General features: G+C 44.5%; 1 protein-coding gene across 3 annotated transcripts in view; it reads right to left on the reverse strand.

Moving 5' to 3' along the window:
* rnf213b (ring finger protein 213b) overlaps nucleotides 1-17072 on the reverse strand; it is a 27096-nt gene extending 10024 nt beyond the window's left edge. For 2 of the 3 annotated variants that reach the window (XM_069517949.1, XM_069517947.1), the window contains exons 1-37: nucleotides 16805-17072; nucleotides 15481-15622; nucleotides 14671-15368; nucleotides 14434-14592; nucleotides 14004-14173; nucleotides 13637-13920; nucleotides 13313-13551; nucleotides 12782-12988; nucleotides 12492-12705; nucleotides 12340-12395; nucleotides 12099-12264; nucleotides 11883-12026; nucleotides 11669-11767; nucleotides 11447-11575; nucleotides 11136-11301; nucleotides 10892-11059; nucleotides 10657-10806; nucleotides 9937-10568; nucleotides 9686-9845; nucleotides 9384-9601; nucleotides 9162-9305; nucleotides 8924-9076; nucleotides 7534-8806; nucleotides 6951-7135; nucleotides 6722-6868; nucleotides 2809-6624; nucleotides 2585-2721; nucleotides 2407-2505; nucleotides 2185-2297; nucleotides 1961-2074; nucleotides 1797-1840; nucleotides 1551-1707; nucleotides 1283-1418; nucleotides 966-1154; nucleotides 753-883; nucleotides 374-549; nucleotides 89-292 (exon numbers count right to left, since the gene is read on the reverse strand). In XM_069517949.1, the coding sequence (XP_069374050.1) occupies nucleotides 89-292; nucleotides 374-549; nucleotides 753-883; nucleotides 966-1154; nucleotides 1283-1418; nucleotides 1551-1707; nucleotides 1797-1840; nucleotides 1961-2074; nucleotides 2185-2297; nucleotides 2407-2505; nucleotides 2585-2721; nucleotides 2809-6624; nucleotides 6722-6868; nucleotides 6951-7135; nucleotides 7534-8806; nucleotides 8924-9076; nucleotides 9162-9305; nucleotides 9384-9601; nucleotides 9686-9845; nucleotides 9937-10568; nucleotides 10657-10806; nucleotides 10892-11059; nucleotides 11136-11301; nucleotides 11447-11575; nucleotides 11669-11767; nucleotides 11883-12026; nucleotides 12099-12264; nucleotides 12340-12395; nucleotides 12492-12705; nucleotides 12782-12988; nucleotides 13313-13551; nucleotides 13637-13920; nucleotides 14004-14173; nucleotides 14434-14592; nucleotides 14671-15368; nucleotides 15481-15573 (11370 nt within the window). In that variant the 5' untranslated portion in view covers nucleotides 15574-15622; nucleotides 16805-17072. The remainder of the gene's footprint in view (nucleotides 1-88; nucleotides 293-373; nucleotides 550-752; nucleotides 884-965; nucleotides 1155-1282; nucleotides 1419-1550; nucleotides 1708-1796; nucleotides 1841-1960; nucleotides 2075-2184; nucleotides 2298-2406; nucleotides 2506-2584; nucleotides 2722-2808; nucleotides 6625-6721; nucleotides 6869-6950; nucleotides 7136-7533; nucleotides 8807-8923; nucleotides 9077-9161; nucleotides 9306-9383; nucleotides 9602-9685; nucleotides 9846-9936; nucleotides 10569-10656; nucleotides 10807-10891; nucleotides 11060-11135; nucleotides 11302-11446; nucleotides 11576-11668; nucleotides 11768-11882; nucleotides 12027-12098; nucleotides 12265-12339; nucleotides 12396-12491; nucleotides 12706-12781; nucleotides 12989-13312; nucleotides 13552-13636; nucleotides 13921-14003; nucleotides 14174-14433; nucleotides 14593-14670; nucleotides 15369-15480; nucleotides 15623-16804) is intronic. The other variant, XM_069517948.1, reaches the window with a different exon arrangement.
* Nucleotides 17073-17814: the final 742 nt, after the last annotated feature.

Raw genomic sequence — 17814 nt, forward strand, 5'->3', positions numbered from 1 at the left:
TTATTCCCAAACTAAACTGACAAGAGGACCTGTTGGTGATGATGAGGAGGAGGAAGAAGTTGAAAATGAAGCCAAACAATTCTCTCACCATTTCTTGGTGCTCCTTCTTTGACCCCTGCTGAGAGACATCGGCAGCTAGATGTGGCTGCAGCAGGAATATGTGGCAGAGCGTGTCCAGTCTGGAGGCAAAATGTTTGGCAGCGACCATTATCCAGGCAGGAGAGAGGTCAGGGAGGGCGCCCGTGGACGTCTGAAGCTCGGACACGCAACCCAACATGGCTCTGGTCAACACCTGTAGGACACGTGGAAGGTTTGAACTATGACGGTTCCTCAAAATGTTTATGTTTTATTGTGTGACTGCTGATGTCCGTACCCTCAGCTCCTCCTTGGACTTGGTCTTCAGAGAAAGAAGCAGGAAGTCTTTCAGGTAGAGACGGTGACACTCCAGCCGCTCCTCGTCTGAGAGCTTTTGTAAGTGAGTGCCGAGCCTGCTGTTGTTGAACGAGCTCACAAACTGGAGAATCCTCTCTGTGCCGCCCTCTTTAGTTACTAAGGAACAGATTAAACTTGTTATATATATTTAATTCAAATAAGTATTAGGGCCATAATCATAGCAGATAAAATATTATAATATCAGGAGAATAAAGTCAGGATATGAGAAAAAGTCTGAAAAAGTCCTGATACATATGATAATGTGGAGCTTCAGGATCTATTCATGAGTTTTAATTCATTCAAACAAACTGAGACCAAACCTGGCATGAATTCAGATTCTCCCCACAGACTTTCCAGATGCATAGTGATGAGCCAGCTGAACGGAGCCGAGCAGGGCTGCTCTTCACCGTCCAACAGGAAGTAGTGCTGCACAAGCACCTCCTGGTCCTCACTGTAGAATATAACGAGAAACACACAGAGTGGATTTAACTGTTTAATTAACTGAATTAAACAGAGAAATGAACCCACCATACCTTGCTTTCTGAGGAGGTGTTAGGTCTAAGATCTGTGAATCTTCCAGGATGTCCAACCACAGTCTCGTCAGGCCGTGACTGAGTGTTGGGTCAGACAGCAGGTCCAGATTTGAATATCTGTCCATCACCTCTAACATACTGGCCAGGATGGGAATCACAGTGGACTGAAGACAGCGCCACAGGGTGTGTCTGCCAGGGAGCGACGGTGAGTAGTGCGAGTTAGTGACTTCTGATAAAGTTGATGTTGACAGCTTCCAGACATTGGCTATAAATCAGTCAGGGTTAATGATTGTTTTGTGCCACATGAACAGTTTTACCTCAGAGTCCCTCCCTCCTGCAGAGCTTGTCGTTTCTTGGCTTCTGTGCTCACCCACTCGTTAGGAGCGACCATCAATTCTTCTCTCTTGGCCACGGCCTCAGAAAGTCGACTCAACAGCACCCTCTGAAAGTGAGCTTTAAGTAAAGACAACAACATTGATGATATTTGTCTCTACACCAGAGACAGATGCTGACGGACGGTGCGAGTGGTATAGATTATTGATTATTTGTCTTTGCTGAAGTAACATTAGAATAGTAGATATTTACCTCCTATGTGCCCTTGAGCACTTCCCAGTAGAGACAGAAGGATTTGCACCCGCTCCATGCTTCGTGATGTCACACCATCAGGGTCCCTCAACAAACCCACAGCTTTCTGAATACATGATCTCACTAAGGCCAGGCTGCGGAGGTGGGCTCCTTCTGCCTGTAGGCAAAGACAATCACATTTCAATTAAGCAACAATATAAATTAAGATGTATTTAACACATAAAAGGGAATTTTAGTTGAATTTACCTGAGAGTCTCTTGTATTAGTCTCAGTTTCTTCATCTTCATGGTCTGATAACGATCAATAACAGTTTATTTTTTATTAGAAATTACTGGAAGAAGAATAAACTGCATTGTTTCCTATTTGTGATGTAGAAACTACTTTGATGGATGAGGAGGGACAGTGACTACCTGACAGTGCAGGTTTGAGCAGGTTGCTGATGAGAGTTCCACAGAAAACCATTAGGTTCAGGCTCATATCCTCTGAATCCCTCAGGTCATCAATATGCACTGACTGCCACACTCCTTAGATACAAAAGGACAAAACATGGCTGTAATCCTATCAAACATTACGGAGGATTCAGTCTGTAAATAATTGTATCACAGGAAATGATCATAATCCTCTTAGTACTCACCTCCTTGGAAACCGATGTACTGAAACCGACTTGGGATCCTTGAAACCTTTACAATAAAAACCACCAAACCAGTCTGATCTTCCAGTGACATCAAGTAATTCATGGTGCAGTATCTGTAGGTAGAGTGAATCATAACTATGTTTGAAGTCTCTTTAACATACACACATACAGTATGTATATATATATATATATCTGCTTAGGAGCTTCGACATGGAGCCCTACTTTGCTGATGCTATGAGCTCGTCACTGCAGTGGGATTCCTCGAGGTCCATCTGAATCAACAGGAGGTAACGCAAGTGGCCGGCATCTTGAAGGAAGTCCCTGGTACAATAAGAGAAAGATAAATAACTGAAATAACTGAAATGAGAAGCCGTGCTGCTGTTATGTGAGTGGTTGCTACCGTATCGTGTTGCAGAAGGAGACTTCAGTGTCAAACTGGTGGAGCGAGAGCAGGAGGATCTTCTCTATTTGCAGTCCGAGGGCTTTGGCTACAACCTTGACATCTGATCTGGTTAATAAACTGGAGAAGGTGGTTACCTACACAAAGCAACAAAGTTGACGGTTTATAAAGATTGTAAAGACAAAATGATGATAACAAAACTGGAGTAGTGATCTGTGGCCCACCTCTAGAAACCTGGTGGATCCCTGGGTCCTGTTCAGGCAACTGTCTAGGAAGTCTTGGAGTGAGTGGTGATGTTGTTGCTGGAAGTACATTCTCTGGAGTTTCTCCCTCTCGTGCTTTGCTAAATCAGAATACTTGAGTCTCACCAGGGCATCGGGGGTGGCGCAGTTCAACAAGAGGCATTTGGCTAAATCGAAAACTTCTTCCTCATCTTCACCAGCAGATCCAACTTTGTTTTCTAACTCCATCATTTCTTGCCCCTCAGACATCTCTTCGGTCTCATCTTGGCACATCTCAGTGGATTCATCATCATTCTTTTCCACAAACTCAGTTTCTTGCTCTTTTCCAGCAATTTCAGTGTCCATTGCATCAGTCGCATCATCAGCTGCGTCTATCAGTACATTAGAACTTGACTCGTGGGCTTCATTTAGCTCGTCTTCTTTCAATGAGTCTCTGTTTTCATCCAGTAGATGTTGTCTTCCTGGTCTGTCTCCTACATTGTGTGCTCTCCGTTCAAGTGCTTGCAAGAGAGCGCTGGCACAGGCGTCACCATGAAAGCCAACAAAAATGTCAGACAGCATGAAATCCTCTGTGGCCTCACCTGAGAACGCCTTCAACCATTCCTTCAGTTTATGAAGAACCCTGTGTTGCCATGGTTCCAGATCAGTGCTCCGATCCAGCCTGTGTTTTTCCAGTCTGTTGATGAGCGGAACAGGAAAGAGCTCATAGACCTTCTTCTGGTCCTCCACAACCACCAGTCTGAAATTTGTGTGGACACGACATTTAACTCTGTGGGAACCAAGACCCAGATCAACGTACTGCTGCTTACTAAGATAAACATAGTACTGATTCAGAGCATCATACAGACTTTCGTAAAGATTTTGCATGTTAAGGAGAATGACAGTGCGACCAGTCTCCATGCATATTTTCACTCGGTTCACATTACGGCAGATTTGGGCATATTCCTGGTCCTTTGGAAATCCTGAGCCAAAGATGATTTCAGGCTGTGTCGAGTCTCCTTTGGCAAAGACTTGTTGCTGAAGGCTATGGAGAGCTGCATTGTTGGTGGTCAGCAAAAGTAGGTAACGGCTCTCCTGGTTGGTGTCATGATCAAGATTCTTTTTCACCATTTGCAAGGTGCTCGGTCTGGGGATTTCTGTGAGGTTTTGGAGAACCTCTTGGAAAAATACGACAGGGTCAAAACCTTCTGGCTGCCCACTGAAGTTACGCAAGATGGCCTCCACCAACTGTCCACCATCCGGCTCCTGTTGTGTGGACTTGACTGTGGCGAAGAGCATCTTGATGAGGCTGTAATAGTCCCTGAGACCAAAGAACTGATTCTTTGAGGTCTCTTTGCAGATGCTCAGGAAGGCCTTCGCCAAAGGTTGGAAGAGGTGTGTGATTTTCAGAAGAATTTGATTGGAGGATGAACAGATTCCTTTGGCAGTTGCCACAAGTTCATCCTCACTTGGATCCCATCTGGACACAAATATTCCTCTGTTCATCTTTGCTGGGTCAAGAGCCCAGTTGGAGATGCCAACGAAGCCAACCTTCATGTGTGGATCTGGTTTGTCATTGTCGATGCATCCATCCTCCAAAAGAGGATGAAGGGTCTTCAGGGGCATCTGAGGAGAATCTTCTGCAAGTCCAATCTCATCCAGCACCACCACTGATACATATTCTTCCATGTTTTTGTCCTTCTGAAAGCGGGCACAGTTCCTGAATGTCCCTATGATGCCCTCTGGACTTGAGTGAGGACTGCATTGGAAGGAGACCATATGAACTTGCTTGAGCTTCTTGAATAGTTCACTGTGGGAGTTCTGGCCCTGCATGGCATCAGCAACCACTGTCTTTGCGAGAGACTTAGAGCTGCCTGGCTTACCAACCAGAAACAGTGGGATCCGGAGTTCAATGCAAACCACCATGAGAAACACATTCTCTTTGAGTGCAAGATTTTTTGCGATGGTCTCCCTTGTCTGTATGTTCTGCAGGAAGAAGTTTTGACAGGATGAAATCTCCTCCTGCAATGTTGTTGAGGAGCAGAGAGGTTCTGGAAAGTACTGACATATTACAGCAAGGTACTTATCTTTGGCCACCAGAGACGGGTAATAGCAAACACCAACTGCAAGAATCAGGCACTTCAGGGTTTTTTCAGTTTCACTGAGACGAGAGCAGTTGTTGAAAAGGAGCTCACTATGCTGGTAAAACCAAACTAGCACTTTCATTGACCTCTCCACATCCCTGAGGCTCACAAAACTGCACTCATTTTTCCGACTTCTCATGTATTTTTGGGAGACGGCCAGCACATTTGAAATTACATTCCTGCAGGTCGCTGGCAAAGAATGGTCAGCAACTTTCTTCTGGACAATCTGTTTGATGTAGGAATGTTCAGTGGAATCACTCAGCTGACCAAAGTCCCACACCAAGGAAGCCATGCTTGGTGGCAGAGGATGAACCCTGTACACTAGCTGCCGCAGAGGTACTTTGCCAAGGCGGTCTTCTGTTTCATCTGCCTTCACCCTGTACCCTAACCCAGCCCGTTCCAAGCGCTCCACCATTTCAGGCGAGTGCTTCCTGTAAGGATTGCAAGCAGCTATTATCTTTAAGCCACTTCCTGCTCTCAGAGGATTCCCTTTCACAGATTGGTCACACAGGATTTCCTTGATGGCAAAAATGGCCTCTGTGGTGTTCGCTTCATCAAAAAACAAAATGGTGTCCAGGTTGTGAATTCTGTGGTTCCTCTCAGCAAGTATCTCTGCCTCCCTCACCTTTCTGTAGATCATCTCTGCTGTGGTGCCACCATGTACCTTAACAAGTACCATGTTCTCTATCAGTCGTCCCTCTCTCTGCAGAGCACAGAGGAACTGAACTAATCTGGTTTTTCCACAGCCAGTCTCTCCCATGATGACAACTGGAATTCCACATCGGAACCTCATGTTTATGGCCAACATCTTCATCACATTGTCAGCAGTGAGCTCGTATGTTGGATCTGGATCAAACCTGGTGTCCATCATTCCTTTCTGTGCACCAACAACACATGAAATCCGTTTGATTTTTTCTTGTCGTGGCAACTGATCAAAGTCTTCAGTGAGAGAGATCTGTTGCCGTTCCAAATCCTCAAAAAGCTTTTGTGACATCACATCTTCTATCAGGACCTCGTTGCTGTGAGGATCCACTGCACAGAGTGTGTTTTGTCTCGTCGTCACATTAAAGCCCAGGAAAGACATGGAGAATCTGTCTGCGTTAAAGAAAATGTATGGATGAGACTCATTCTCCCATCGCTTTCGAATTGTCAGACGGGCGAGCAGGTCGTCGTCCGAGCTTCTTTCAACATGCAGCGTAGGGCTTTGATCAGATGTGTTCAGAGAAGGTGAGGCAAAATCTCTGGCCATTAGAATCATGAACTTCACAATGAAGCCCTTGAAACCAGGCAGCTGGTCAGCAAGAAAATCTGGATCACAGAAAATGGAGTTCTCACAGTCTTTTAGCTGCACATTGAGGAACCAGGAGAAGTTCTTCAGCTCAGCCCAGGAAGGATCTTTCATTCCACAGTGGAGCAGGAAGTGTTTGAGACAATCGAGGGGATCACCCTGTCTGGATCCATCCTGGTACTTAAAATGATCCAGGTTCTGACGGTTGTTGTAAAGTTTTAAGTATTGATATGGTCTTTGAATCCCCTCACTGCAAAACTCCCGCTCATCCATGAGTGGATCAAATGTTTGCTTTGTTAAAACCCTTGGTTTTACCAACAACTGCTTCACCTCTCTCGGAGGCCGACAATGGATTGTGGGCAAAATGTCCAGAAGTCCAAGGCTCATCTGTATGAACAAATTGAACACACATATTATTCAAATATATCACATATTTAGTCTTGTTTAACATCTAAAGACACACGCGACGTTCATTTGTTGCTACCTCTTTTGGCTGGTTTTGTGTTGATGTCTTCAGGACCTCAACCACGATCAGGTGAGTTACATTCCTCCTCCACATCATCCCATGACTGCCACTCAAACAGCCCAGAACCAACAGGCGGAAAAGCAGCTCCTCCAGGCCTGAGCGAACCTGACGGGTATCGAACACAGACACTTAAGCAGAGCCAACACCAGAACAAGCTATCCACAGTAACAAAGGAGTGAATACTTACTCCAGCCATGTCGATGTGCAGAAGGACGGGGTCCTGCTCTCTCAACAAGGCCAGTTTCTCTGATAGACTCTTAATCAACAAGTCGATATCAACACACGGCTCAATCAGTCTGATCCTGATGTGTTTGGTTTGAGAAGATTTCTGCTGAAACTTCTCAAACAAGCGATTCACATACAGGGATTTCCCTAAAAACACAAAGATACATTCTGTCAAGAAAATCAGCGAAATAACATTGAAACATCGACTCAGTAAACGACAGATACTCCCGAGTCATGTTTAAAAATAAGTATGACGTTGTGTCAATCTTTTTTCAGAATGTATAGAATCATAAAAATCATAATAATCAGGTTCCTGTGCTTGACGGTTTTTATTGGATGTCCGATTCAAATTAGCATATGGAAAATATGGACCTGGTGTGCAAAGAGCTCAAGGGTTGCTGAAGTCATGTATGTTTAATCCTACACATGTTGGTTTTAAGACATTGAAAATGTTTCACAAAGGCTGTATAACAGTTTTTACATCACAAACAAATTCTATTCTATAAGCGTTTTCATAATGAGTTACCAAATAGGGTTATCCTTACCAACTGCAGGGCGCAGAGATGACACCATCCAGACCGACAGCTGTTCCGGAGAAACCTGTGCGACAGGGTTTTGTGGGAGTGCGTTTTGTGTGAAGTGGTGATGCAGATATTTCCTGGCATTATCAGAGGTTGGACTCACAGCAGCCTGCACTTTGTCATTACTGAAGAAAGACGGCACGTATCTGTGTTGGTGCACAACAGGACTGACGATTACCAAACGATAATGTGGGCTGGCACTTCTCTCCAGGGCGTCAAAGAGCTCCCCCAACGCCACACTGACATCATATCCCAGCAACCCTGGATTGACAAGACAATATATCTTCTGAGAGTTTTGTGTGGAGCCTTGGCCGAGAGCTCGGCGGAGGAGGATCTCCACCTCCTCCTCTGTGGTCTCCTCTCTGCAGACCAGAACCTCGTCAGTAGACGGCAGAGGCTGCTCTGGACTCTCCATGTAGAACGACAGGACGGTGGTGAAAACTTCTGTGCTGGGACAAACCAAGAGATTGGGCTTTCCCTCCTGGAGAATCGGTGGTAGGTTCCGGATCATGTGTTGCTGGTTCATCTCAGAGAGGCATGAGAGGAAGTGGGCCAGAGTTGAGATGTCCAAGTACTCACTGAGATACTGCGACGTGTCTTTCTTGAATAGTCTCCAGAGGTTTTCCATACTGTCCTTGTGGTAATCATCACATCTCATCACACTCTCATCTTCATCCTCTGAGGAAAACTCCATCAAATTACGAGTCTCTTCTACGTCCTCTTCAGTGTTTCCTGGTGAAAGGTTGTAGTACTGATATTCATCATCAGACTCAGACTCTTCTGATTCATTATGGTTTGACATCAAACCTGCTGCATTTCTGTGAGCGACCCTCACATCAGTTAGAGTGCACTGGGGCTTTATGGGAAAAAGTAAATTCCACAGTTGTTGAGGAACTGACGCCTGCCGCTGACACACCTTGTGTATCCAGTAGCACAGGTACACCATCTGCTCTGACGTGTAGTGGTTTAGCAAGCTGAACTTTGAGCGCATGTCACAGATGAAGGAACGCCATTCTTTTTGACAGCTGTCCATAGAGTGAGCCAGCGTCTGTAGCTGCTCCGTCAGCTCCCCATAGTACACTATCTCTTTACTCTTCAGGGACAAGAAGGTGACAGTGATGCACGGTTGCTCTTGCTGACAGCACTGGACCTCAGCATGCCATTCTCTGAAGAGCATGTTGCCAGATGTTTGCATCTGGAGAAGGATGGTGCCGAGTCTCTGAACGCCTTCAAAAACCTGCAGGACATGTGGAGAGAAGTGCAGCAGTTCATACACCACATGACAACATGGATGGACAGTAGCCCCCTGCGACCCTCATAGGTAAAGCGGAATAGATGATGGATAGAAACTGACCTCTGTGAACCTGTTGACCTGTTCTCTGCCGTGCTCTCCTTTAGACGACATAAGCATGAGTTTGTTCTGCAGCTCCAGCAGCTCCTCCAGCTTGTAGCTCTTCTCCTCTCTGTCGTTGGTCACTGTGACCTGCACCATGTTTTGAAGACATCTCTGCAAACCAGGAGAAATCAGAGAAAGTAAAGCTCTATATCCTGGTCTCTTTGACTCATCTTTGAATGGTGGATTAATCACTAACCCTCTCTGTGTTTCTATCAGACCAGCTGATGTTATAAACCCCATGTGCGTTAACAGAAGAAGCCAGGGAGAGAGAGGACTGCTCCACAGAGCCGTGGGTCTCCTTCAAGTCTTTTAACCAGCTCAGTAATCGAGTAGATTCTCTCTGAAAGACAAACATTGTCACATCGCCGCAGCAAAAATAATTTATGTGCCATCACCAATAATGGAGAATAATAAATACCAATTTGTCCGGTAGCTTCTCATCTCTACTCTGGGTGTCCCACACCTGCTGAGCACACTTCATGAACTCGTCAAAACCGGCCTGAGGAGAGAGGGAGTAGAGCAGAGGTGCGTAGCCCATCACTGCATCGTGGAAACAGGCCACCTGGTCGATCTCTGTGTCGTTCTCTCCAGCAGATATGGAAGCCAATTCCACGTAAACTTTCACATCGCTCATATCTATCGAGAGGACAGAAATTTAATCTCCTGCAAGATCACAGGGCAGCTTGTGTTTTTGCATCAATGTGGAGTCTTTTCTTTTACTTCTGAGGTTTGTTTTGACCCAGCTGACCAGCGTCTGGCTCGATAGAAACTCCTCCAGACAGAGAGTGTGCTGCTTGGTGACTGTGGAGAGCTGCTGTTTGGCGCGAAACAGGTCGTCACTAAGAGATGCAAGAGGCCTCTGCTTAAAGATGTCTTCTTCCTGTTAAATAATCAAGAATAACAGACCTTCAGAGACAGAGAAATCGTAAATACTTCAAATTAAATTTAGCACAAGATAATAAGAAAGTTACCAGCTGGCAGAGGGTTTGAATTTTTGCAAAGTTCCCAGAAAGCTTCATCTCTGCAGCAATTTTCAGCATCGCACTGGCTGCGGCCGCTGCCTCTTGGAGCTGCACATACTCCCGGATCTGATCCAGCCTCGTGTCCACCCAGTTCTCCGCAGGTTTGAACTGTCCAGGTTCACAAAGCATCTCTGACATCAGACTCAGCTCCTTCTTCATTAGCCTCCCGTCTCCCTGGTAGCCAGACTCAGACAAAACCTGATCAAGCCGCCCGAGCGTGATGTTTGCATTCGCCAAGCTGACGCCAAGCTGAATGAACTCGGCCAGCAGCGGATTCCAGATGTGTTCACAGATCTGTGTTAGGGATACCACAACGGGAGCTGGGGAGGGTCGCCTCCCCGAAGCTAAAGACGCAGCCGCCTTCACCCAGGAGGAGAGAATCAGGTCGCTCTGATGCAGTTTGTGCATCTCGCGGCTCATTTTCAACACATTCAGACTAATCTTGTACCAGAGGACCTGAGGAGGACCCGTCTTCTTCAAAGTCCCTTCAGCATCAAAAGACTGAACCAGCACCAGTTTGTTTAGGCTGATATTCTGAAGATCTGCACCGTGCTGCTCCTCAAGAGTCGACATCTCAGGAACTGGTGAAATAAGAAATACGTTGATCATGAAAACCAAACAAAAAAGAACATGAAGTATTTCTAATTACTACTAATGTTTCTAACTCACCTGTGATGCTTTCTTTAACCTTTGCTATCATCTTTATCAGTGTGTCCATCTGCTGTTTCCGCAGCATGAAAGAGTCCAAATCCTTCTCTCTCTGAGCCAAAACAACATCTGCATCAACAGGAACGCTTCCAGATGTGGTATTTTTCTTGTCTGTCGAAAGATATTAATGTTAGATATTAAATATAGTTAATATAGTAATCCAGAAAGGCTGTTTGAATCTGATGAATGTTCATACGCTGCAGGTAGAGTCTCTTAAACTGCTCTTTATATTTCAGGCAGGTCTGCAGGTGTCCCAGTGCCACTTGTCCTCGGAGAAGAGATTCCACCAGAGATTGAACTGCAACCACACAGCTGTGGACGACCTGCCCTGCAGAGTCGTCCACCCAGATCGACCTCCAATCCCCTGGGCCAGGACAACAACACTGTTCATTACACAAGCTTGAGAAGATAGGAAACAAATAAAATATCAACTGAAGTACCGTTTAAAAGCAGGTGGCTCATGGCTGACTGTGAATCCAGCAGCTGGACCACAGAGTTGTTTCTGAATCGTGCTGCGGACTCGACCACGACAGTAGACAGGATGACAATTGGAATGTCTTTCACTTTAGAGCTGAGACTGCGCATCAGTTCTCCGGCCATGCCTCGCTAAAAACAAAAATCAAGGCTGGGTGTTAATTTTAGAATGAAATCTAAACACAACCAGGGGATATTTGAGTGCTGAACGTCATCAATCAGCTCTCAAATTAAAATGTTCTTGGAAGAAGAGAGGAAAAGAAACCCTGAACCGTACCTCACAGATTGTCTTGATCGCAGACTGACACAGGTCATCGAAACACATCTGCACATCAGTGTGGCTTCTCCTCACAGCTGACGCCGTTGTCTCATGACAGCACAGCAGAACTATAGCCTCCTCACTGGCCTGCAAAGATACTCAGCTCAGTGTTGTACAACGAACCAATCATGTTTGAATCTGACCTCAGACCTTTGCACTGAACAACACACACTCACTGACCATGGAAATCCTTTTCCTCAACGCTTTTGTCAGGCTCCGATTCCACCGGTCGGAAACCTCTTCAATAGAGCATTCCACTTTGAACAGTGCGTCCCACATCTGGAGATACAACACAGTCACTGTTAAATTCAGAGGGACTCTCCTTTAAAAGTATAGGATTACAGATATTGGTTGGGCATCGGCGAGTGTTGCCATCCGATCATTCACAATGTACCTCAATTTCCTTCGGGTAGGTGAGAGCTTTAGTCATTAGGGGTTTTTCCAGCAGCTCATCTCGCCACTCACTGATTTGCTGCTGCACGGCACATAGCGCGTCCCTGAGCTGCAGCTTAAAGGTCTCAGACGTTTCATCTTTGGACTGAAAGACACAAAACATTGAGTTAAACTGAAGTATTAATGAAGTTATGGAATATAAGAAAGAGATAGTAACCTTATTTCTCTGTGCAGCGTCCAAAACCCCGGCCAGTTTCAGGACGAGCTGGTACGACAGAACTGCCGCCTGGTACCACGGGACGAGTTGTACAATCCTGCACGTGCTCTTCACCACACTGATGCTGCTCATGAAGGCCGCGTCAACGATTCCAGATTCAATCATTCTAAGGACGAAAAGAAAAAGCTGCAGGGAACACGAAGCCACGGTGCATGAGTCTGAAAGAAGAAGAATTTCTTACCTGTCCTTCTCTTTGTCCACCATTAGCAGAATTTGATTCAAAGTTTTTTGAGTGTGCTGCACGTAGAAAAGACAAAGATTATCTCAAAGGGTCTTTTTTAAAGACAAGACATAAAGCGAACATTAAATATTATCATTTGTAGGTTTTCTCACCTTTACAGTCTCCTGTTTTCTGTTCATATCCCTCATCTCTTCACATTTTCGGAGTCTGTACAACAGACTCTGGATCAGGTGCTCCACGTGTATCCCTGTCAGGTCTGAGAACTCAGGAAGATCCTCAAATGCGAACAGTGACAGCCAGCCAATCAGGAGCAGAGGCTTGTCTTCAGCCAGGGATAAGTGCGACTGTGTCAAAGTCATCATCATCCTGAGGAAAACAAAGTCAAATCTATGAAGACACACTCATTTCTGCAAAAGGAAAGCTAAGGTGAAGATAGAGTCACCTTCTTTTGTTGGGGTGGGACTGAATATGCTCTCTGAAGCGACCGAAACGGACGCCCTCCAGTCCAGACCACTCCTCCTCCTCGACGGTTGGACCCACTTTGGATGCTGCAGCTCCCGACTGTCTGAGCCTGAAGAGCAGAGGGATGAGCAGGACGAGCTCCGACACCAGGAGCTGAGAGCAGTGGTTTATCAGACCCAACACGGTACTGAGGGGGGAAACAGACAAGGTCGTATCATCAGTGCCCCGGATAAACACGATCACTACATGAGGTGTTAAAGTTCTACAGTGTCAGACATCCAGTTTTAAATATCGTCTAAAGTTTGAACCCAGAACATTCTCCTCTAAAATTCACTTTTTGGTTAATGCTTTTAACAATCTTCAAGACATTCAGGGAGATAACATTTACATCAAGCATGACTTATATTAAATAACTGTGGTGAATAAATACCATCGTAAGTCTCGTTAAACATTCTATGAAAAAGGTAAATAACAGTTTTCCCAGACTTCCCACCTGCTTAATGCAACTTACTGTGCTAGACTCGGGAAAGATGTGAGCAGCCCATCCAGGTTTTTCTTCTCCATCGCCGATTCTGAAGACACCAGCAAACACAGCTCCGCCCATTCTGTCAGTCCGAGCTGGATACTGCAGTTTCTGGTCACAGTGAAGATGGACAGACCCAGAACAAGAGGACTGGTGCCGCTGCAGCTTCCTGCCACATGCTCTCCTTTCAAGATCTGAACCAAATTCTCTGAAATCAGCTCTGAGGTCTGGAAACGAAGAACGAGTTTCGTTATTGGTGGAACATTAGAGGTCAAACATAGCGAATGCCTGAACTCTTCTTGTTGCACCAACCTGGATAATGGGGGGAAGTGTATCATCGTTGTACATCACTCTTATATACGCAGAACTGAAACTCCACATAAAATCCATCAAGCTGTCACACAGGCTGCTGGTGCTCAGTCTGTCTGATGGAGACCATTTCTGGAAGATTCTGTTCAGCAGCAGTCTGGCGGAGGTCTGCCAGGCATCTGAAAACTCTGCACCTCTCGATTTCCTGAAGCCAACCATGTTGAGACCGCTTTGGAAGAAGCTTTGCACCTCATAACGACTGATGAGGCCTTCGTAAAGGTGCAACTCTGGATGGAACGCAGGCAGGTAGACGATCAGTTCATATGAGACTGAACAGTGACATGCTGAAGATAAATGGTTGTGGTCTTACCTTTAACGTTGGAGTTTGGAGGAATTTGAATTTGTCTCATGGCCACTTCCTGTAACTCTTTTTGTCTTTGCAGTACACCATATGCATACGTCATGAAGCTTCCTCTCTGCAGGTAGCTCTCCTCAATTGAAAGACTCGCTTCGACAAGATAGCCTCCGTGTCCTATTCCACTAAACATAACAAGTTGAACATGAAGTCAGGACAGTGGGAGGAATTCTGTTGTTTAGTCTGTGAACTTCTGATCATTTTTATTAGTGTTTTCTTGATCTAACGTTCAGAAAACACTTTCCTCAGACTGTCCATCGCTGCAGCTCCTCTCTTCAGCCTCTGTCTCAAACACAAGGTTTTAGCTCCTGTCTCTTTAAGACCCCCCCCCCCCGATGAGAGGACAGAACAATGTCTCCATCACGTCAACATCATGAATACTTACACAAAGTGCGTCACTGTGAGAGGTAGAGTCTCTGAGTAGAGCAACAGAACCAGCGCGTCGTGCTCTTGGTTGAATTTGAACTTTTTGTCCAGCACAGCATAGACATGAAAGGTGAACATGGAGGCTCCAGCAGGTGGCGCTCTCACTGGGCTGGAATCACTGCAGAGAGAGAAAAATGCTCATTTACAATCAGGTTCAACCTCTTGAGTCAAGTGTGAACATCAGTGTCCCACTCACCGGGAGCTCCGGGACGTTTGAGAGGTTTTGTCAGCAGCCGGTTTGGATTGTTTCTCGCTCTTCCCGTCTCCAGACACGGCTCCGGCGTACGATGTCGGTCTTTGGGGAGGTTGTGGGTCTGTGGGACGGCTGGAACATCCTGCAGAAGGAATCTCCTCTTTCGCAGGGTTTTGCTCCTCGGCTGAAACGGAGGCTGCTGAGGCTTCGTTGTCTGGATTTTCACGTTTCGTTAACGGAGTCTGAGCAGCGTTGTCGTCCGGCACCTTGGGTTCGGGTGAGTTTTTGTCTCGGCCTGTCTCTGCAGCGTCGGACCCAGGTCGAGTCTTTTCGTTGCTTGTGTCGTCTTGTTTGGGCACAGGTGAGTCTATCTGTGTTTCCTTGTCGCTCTGAACAACAACCAGAGTTTGTGTGACTTTGTCTGAACCTTTTTGTTTCCTCGTTTGAGTCTGAACATCTTTGCTCCTCTGCTGATGTTCTTGCTTCTGCACGTTCTCTTCAGCTGGAGGATCCACGTGATGTGTTTCCGCAGGCACGTCCTCTGGAGTTTGGCTGCTTGTCGTCGTCACAGCCTCCATCTTGTCTTCTTCTTCTGTGTTTTCACTCCTGGCAGCTGCTGCTCCGCTTGACTTGTGCTTTCTCCTTCTCTGATTTCTCTTCTTCTTCTCTTTGTCCTGAACTCTCCGGCTTGGTCCTCGTTCCTGGAACACACAGGAATGTACAGTAAACTTGAACTGACAACCACATGTCTGGTTTTTATTTCTTTCAGGGTTTTAAGACACATTGGACAGTTGTTGTGTGAAACTCTTGTACCTTATTTCTTCTCCAGGATCTTTTGGTTGCAACATCCTCGCTCCCCTTGGTTTCCTGCTGGGATCCAGGGGCCCCTCCTGCAGCCCCCTCCATCTGTAGGAACTCGTTCCTTATGGGCGTCTCTGCTCCATGTTTCTTGTGTCTGGACATAAAAGTCACTTACATTCACCACGTCTGCAAACCTCTGTGACACTGACTGTTCAAATAATCACAGTCAGTAGGTCAGCGGCAAAATTAAAAATGTTGCTGCAGCAAGTTCATCTTCCTGAGGGACTTTGACGAGTCGTAAATAAATAACTTAAGTTAAACCATACAAACCACTTAAGTTTCGCTCAATACATTTATTTAAACGTACAAGGAACATGAACACTTAAACAACAGTGTGATAAGAACTACCTTAAATTGACAAGCATTTATCTGACATCTACTTTAATTTTTTTTATGTGCTATTGTGGAGAAAGCAAGGTTTATGACCTGTGCTGCATCCAGCCACCAGGGGGTGATCAAGATGCTTTGGCTTCACCTTTAGGGAATCATCATGTCATCCATCTGCAATGACTTTGTCTCCGTAATCGAATATATTTGTGTATATAATAATATATTTAATTATATACATTTAATCTAATATATTTGTGTATATAATAATATATTTATTGATATACATGTAATCTAATATATTTGTGTATATAATAATATATTTATTGATATACATTTAATCTAATATATTTGTGTATATAATAATATATTTATTGATATACATTTAATCTAATATATTTGTGTATATAATAATATATTTATTGATATACATTGAATCTAATATATTTGTGTATATAATAATATATTTATTGATATACATTTAATCTAATATATTTATGTATATAATATATTTATTGATATACATTTAATCTAATATATTTGTGTTGATCAACACTTCAGTCAAACAAAACACAGGAAGCAGCAGATGATCACATTTCAACAACTGGAGCCACAAAATGTTTGGAATCTTTTCTTAATGACTTGAACAATGAATTCTCAATGATCAGTCGGTCACACTGTATTTGTTTGGTCCATATTCACAAGTTGTCTCATGTTCTTAAAACTCAACAAGACTAAGAGGATTAAACCCTGAATGTAAACTGATCAGTGATCAGTGACATCAGAAAAACTGATGACGACTCTAATTTACTTCTGTTAAACAAGGATCATTCAGTGAAGAGGAGTTTTCATCTGTTCGTGATGCAGCTCAGCTTTAACTTCACCACAGGTGCATTGTGTATTCACCACAGTGTAGTAGTACATGCATATAGTATATAGAAGTACTCACTCAGCCTCTCTGGTTCTCTGCTGCAGATGAAATGTTCAGGAAACGTTTATTGGATCTGAGACATGAAACTGTGAGAGGACGTCAACAAGTTCATCCACTAAAGTGAATCTTTCCAAAATAAACTCCGTTAAATCAAGAATTGTATCTGTTAAATTATATCATGTGATTTCTAGTCAATCTAATCGGTTCAGGTCTTTAAATCTTTAGTTTAATTCACAGAGTAAGAGATTTCTTCACTTTGATTTAATGAGTACTTTATCGACGGTCCCTGATTTAAGTTTCAGTTTCATTTCTCAACAAAAAAGAAACTTACGCAAGAGGCGTAACTGAAATCTCGTAAAGTACGTAAACTCAGTACGTTTGAGTTGAAGGTCCTAAATCTGAGTTACAAGAAATCTATTTTTATTTTGAAACAAATGTTGAATTTTGCTGCTTCAGTTGACACTTTGGTATTTTACAGATGTGATTTTATACTTGTCAGGTAAATTTGAGATACTTTTTATTTCAAAACTTCAAATTTTTCACTTTTCACGTTTGTTTTGAGCGCTGACGTAACTGATGCTGACTTTTTAAGTGAAACTAAGAAGTTCACATCCCCCCTGTCTGCTTCTGGAGCTGATCAGTCTTATTAAAAATACAAAAACACACATGATGAGCTTATGAAACATGCATCTGAAGAGATTTAACTAAACATTTGTCAAACCAGTTACAACAACACAAAGTTATCTACAAACAAATGCATCAGTAACAATCCTCCAGGATATGTACATGAATCCAAACACTGAAGCAATGGAGGTGGTGATAAAACTGAGAAAATAAAAACTCCACACGAAACATCACAACAAACAGGATTCTGATGGTTCATCATCAGTTTCCTCTTCAGTCCTGTGAAGCTGCAGCTTTCACGATTCTCCGAACCACCACCCTGCTCCTCCTCCCCAGAGGTCGACTCCCAGCAGCCACCACGTCTCCCAGCAGGGGCCCCAGGGGTCTGGGTTCACCTCGGGGCG

Source organism: Paralichthys olivaceus, chromosome 21 (assembly GCF_024713975.1).
Source record: "Paralichthys olivaceus isolate ysfri-2021 chromosome 21, ASM2471397v2, whole genome shotgun sequence".
Lineage (NCBI taxonomy): Eukaryota > Metazoa > Chordata > Actinopteri > Pleuronectiformes > Paralichthyidae > Paralichthys > Paralichthys olivaceus.